General features: G+C 46.8%; 1 protein-coding gene across 1 annotated transcript; it reads right to left on the bottom strand.

The window, feature by feature from the left end:
- Positions 1–972: 972 nt before the first annotated feature.
- TMEM200C (transmembrane protein 200C) lies at positions 973–3,291 on the bottom strand. Its single transcript, XM_021525194.3, has one exon. It carries the CDS (start codon positions 3,289–3,291, stop codon positions 1,660–1,662), a length of 1,632 nt encoding a protein of 543 aa, XP_021380869.3. The 3' UTR covers positions 973–1,659.
- Positions 3,292–4,213: the final 922 nt, after the last annotated feature.

The following is a 4,213-nucleotide window of genomic DNA, read 5'->3' as shown; positions in this document are numbered from 1 at the left end:
ATGGCAAATTATTCTTTCTTTTCTTCTAAATTAATCTTATTTATTACAGAATTTTGCAGGCTTGTTAAATGCAATTGCATTTAGTGATAGCTATAGTCCATGTTGCAATGTACTGTAATGTAAGTAAATATGTAGCTAAGCACTGTAGAACATGGAACCACAAGAAAAATTTTAATTGCAACAAAGATTTCTGTCTGCCTACACATTGTGTTTGTTTAATGTTGATTTCTCTTCCCATAGTAGAGAAATGCCACATCCATATTTAAAATCAGAAGTATTGACAAGATCTACTGAGTGCATAAAGCTGTTTTGACAAAACACTCGTGGCTGCCATGCTGCAGCTACAAAAATGAAACAGCTCATCAATTTACCAAAACTCTGCCTACAGACAAGGTATTCTCCAGGCTCCAGGAAAGCTGATGCTTTTCTCATGCAGGAAGAAATCCTCATCATGCTGAACTCAGTGACAAAGTGCTGCTGACTTCAGCACAGCCAACTGCTACAAGATTGATAGGGCTATCATTATGCTTTAAAATTAAGCTTATGCACATGCATTCATGAATAGGAACCTCAACAGCAGAAAGGCTTAATGCAACAGTTATAAGGGAACTGCAAAATCCAGAAAGAAGATGATGCAGTTCAAGATTAATCACACAAAACCCTAATCTGAATAGAAGATCAAATGTTTAAATTTTTTTTTTCCTTAGCATGTCAAAATATCACATTTCTTAGGCTGTCTGTCACAGAGTACTGTCAGAAATAGAGACAGAATCGGCTGGTTGAATTACAGTGTGGTTTCTCAATAACTGAAACAGTATTTATTTGAAAATTACACATAAATTATCAATGACCTCCTTAAAAGTATAAAGCAAGCCTTTGGCTTCGTAGCATTTCTATAATCTTTCACAGTATAAAATGAAATAGTTTGTGATATCTGTAATTACTTACCAAAATAAAGAAATTTTTGGTAGGTTTTGTTTGTAAATATTTTATTAAAAAACATCTTTTAATGCTATTAGTCAATACATGTGTAATAATACTTCGAGAAAGTATCATGTAGTAATATGTATTTTGGATTCAGGAATGTTATGGTTTCAACTAAATCGTCAGAGCTCTGTTCTGCTCCAGTCTCTTCTAAACCATTATTTTTTCCCAGAATTTAAATAAACTCATTCTTTGTCAAGGTACGTCATCCTTAAGGCCTTGCAAACATTTCAGTAATTGAACCAAAACAAAGAGAGAGCTCAGCTTTCTTTCTGAAGACCACATTGCTTTCGAGCTTACAAAGGTGCCTGCAGCTTTCAAGCAGTTAGTGGCAAATCAGCAAGAAAGAAATCAGAGGAGAAGAAGGGGCACTTAAAAATCAAAACAGTAAAGTGCACAGCTATACCATCCAAAATTGTATTAATCTGATCCAAAGAACTTGCTGGACTGTGGATATTTAATACAATTTGGCTTGCATGAAACATACAATCACGAATAGACAGAAAGGATTTTCTTTTTTCTTCCTGAAGTCATCTACAGGATCTATGGAATTCAATTTTCAAGGGTAACATAGTGCAGCTCTTTGGATATTGATTGGTTTCCTAGTCCACAAGGAGATGAAGAAGCGGGGAAGATGTGGAGGGATGCAAGGTGTCCTCTTGCCATCTGTTTTATTTAGGTGCCCGTACTCTCCGGTTCCCCATCCTCCAACCCTAATGCAGCATGTGACTTAGAAATCATAAAGAGTTTCTCTTTATTTGTGTACTGTTTTTGAGTTTGCTGGGATTGTTCCCCTGTTTGTTCTCTGCTGGTAGCCTTGAGGGGGTCTATCTGTTCCTCCTCACAGTCCTGAATTTTACTGGCTGTAGTGTTGGCAACTGACTCCAAGGAGGTGCCTGCCTCCTCCAAGTGGCTGTAGCCCTTATTGCTGCTGGAAGGCTCAGACTGGGAGCTCTGGGAGTCTGTCCTAGTGATGGCAGGAGGAGCTGAAGGCGGCGATTCCCCCAGGTCTGCAGATTTGGAGTAGCTAGGAGATGCCTTTACCAAGAGGCTGGATTCCAGGACCCTCCTGACAGCTGGTGACCGAGGTGGCTCAGGGGAAAGGGAACGCCTGGCATCGGGCAAGCAGCTGGTGCTCTGCCTCCTGAGAACCAGCTTGTGCCTCCTTGTCCCACAGCCTCCCTTGATGTGGCTGCTGCTGAGGTCGGCTAGGCTCAGTTCAAACTCCCCCCGTGGGATCTCCTGGGCTCCCCGCTCACCAGGTGGTCTCTGCCAGCCTCCCCCTCCACTGCTTGGCCCCAAGGGCAGGAGGGTGAAGGTGCTCAGTGAAGAGCCGACGATGGAGCTGGCTGTGCTGCACCGCCCACAGCTCCCGGGTGGGCTGCAGGGCGGGCTGGTGACAGGGTGGCCAGCAAGGGCAGCACGCTCCTGGCAGATGCTGTACACAGCCTCAGCCAGGCTGGGTGGCTGTGGTGGGCCGCAGAAGGAGGAACGCTGCGGTGAGGACACCAGATCCGGTGGGGAAAGGGAGACACCCAGTCCTGGTGGCCAGGAGCTCTTGGCCAGCATGGCAGCAGCGCCCAGGCCTTCCCCACCAGGCTTTAGCTCCAGGCCCCGGGACTGCATGTAGTTGACAAAGCCATTGAGAGGGGCTGAGGCCGGGGTGCCTCCATCCTTGGCCCGCAGGCTGTGGGCATCAATGACGGTGGAGTAGAGGTCACGCAGGTTGATGATCTTGGTCTTCTTGTCACGGTTTTCGTGCAACACTGCATTGGCGCAGATGAAGAGGAAGATGCCGATACCCATGATCAGAGGGCCCAGCACCTTCAGCTTGTCCGAATGCAAGTAGCTCGAGAAAAGACGGAAAAGGAAACCCACTGAGGCCTGGGGGGATGACGAAGTAGGGGTGGACCCACTGGTGGTAGCAGCAGTGGAGGTGTTGGCTCCAGGGGGTGACTCCAGGTGGATCTCTGCTTGCACCCTTTCCTGGCTCTGGGAGCGGTTCATGAGGGTGCCACTCTGTGGTGCTGGGTGCCGGCCCTTGCCAAAGCTGCTTTCTCTGTACACCTGGCTGGGCTTTGGCCAGTAGCCCACCACAGCCAAGGCAATGCCCACCAGCAGTACCAGGATGCCACAGAGGGCAACGAACCCCGAGAAGGAGCACAGCTTGAGCTTGCCTTTCACCACCACCACGTCATTCTTGCGCTTCTTTTTGGCCTTGCGTTTGCGTTTGGGGAGTTGGCTCTGGGGCTTCAGGGGGTCCTGTTTCCTGGCTGAGATCCTCAGGAGGCCTCCAGTGGCAATCATGGCTGGCTACCAGCGCACTGCCCCCCACGGCCACTCCAGCTCCTGCAGTGAAAGGGAGAAGAGGATGAGAACCAAGGACAGACCTGCAGCACAAGAGATGTCTCTGCTTGCTTTTCCTCCTTCAAAGTCCTGGTAATTACAACTCTGAACCAGTGGGATGGAGGCTGACACTAACAGGCAGACCTCCGTTGCCCACACAGCTCCTGTGTGTGAGAAAGAAACAGGCAGACCAACAGCATCAAAGCAGCCCACTATACACCTGCCAAACAGCTAATTAATTATTTTATACCCCAGGTAAATGACAAACCTAGTAGTATCCACTAGAGTGAACAAAAAAAGATCTCATTCATTTCAGAACAAATGCAAAGCACCAGAGCTCAGAGGACACAAAGCCCCGCTCCCTAATATGTTCTGTGGTTAGTGATGTCATGCAGGATTTGAGAAGATGGGAGAAATAAAAGCAGGAAGGCACTATATTTGATCTATAGATACCACTCGTTTCATTACTTATACATTACTTGAGGGAGGGTCAAACATATGACTTGTCTTTCTTAAATGAGTGGGAAAGGAATTACTGTGAAATGCACAAAGGAAACATTTAAACACTGGAAAGTGGTGCCTTGTGAAAGTTTTTCCCTAGCCATTTGCACTTGATCTGCAATATTAGAAATGCATCTCTTGCCTGCGGTCCAGAGGCATCCCTAGTTTGGGAACATGTGCGATGTTCCAGGTAACTGTTATGTAACACTGACAAAGTCAACCCCCTCCCCCCTGCCCGCAGAAAGGGGAGATGGCTGGCAGGTAAGAGATGGAAGGTCAAATCCTATTAGAGAAGTGAAACTCCATGGGTCACCTGGGGAAACCCTAACCAATGCTTGCAGGAAAACTGGCAGAGGACTAAACTCTGATCATTTGTGGCTTT

This window comes from Lonchura striata, chromosome 2, assembly GCF_050655825.1.
Source record: "Lonchura striata isolate lonStrDom1 chromosome 2, ASM5065582v1, whole genome shotgun sequence".
In the NCBI taxonomy this organism is placed as follows: Eukaryota; Metazoa; Chordata; class Aves; order Passeriformes; family Estrildidae; genus Lonchura; species Lonchura striata.
Note: the sequence above shows the minus strand (reverse complement) of the source record. Positions and strands in the feature narration are given on the sequence as shown.

Coding starts and splice junctions, on each gene's coding strand:
- TMEM200C (XM_021525194.3), bottom strand. CDS start 3,291: ATGATTGCCACTGGAGGCCTCCTGAGGATCTCAGCCAGGAAACAGGAC.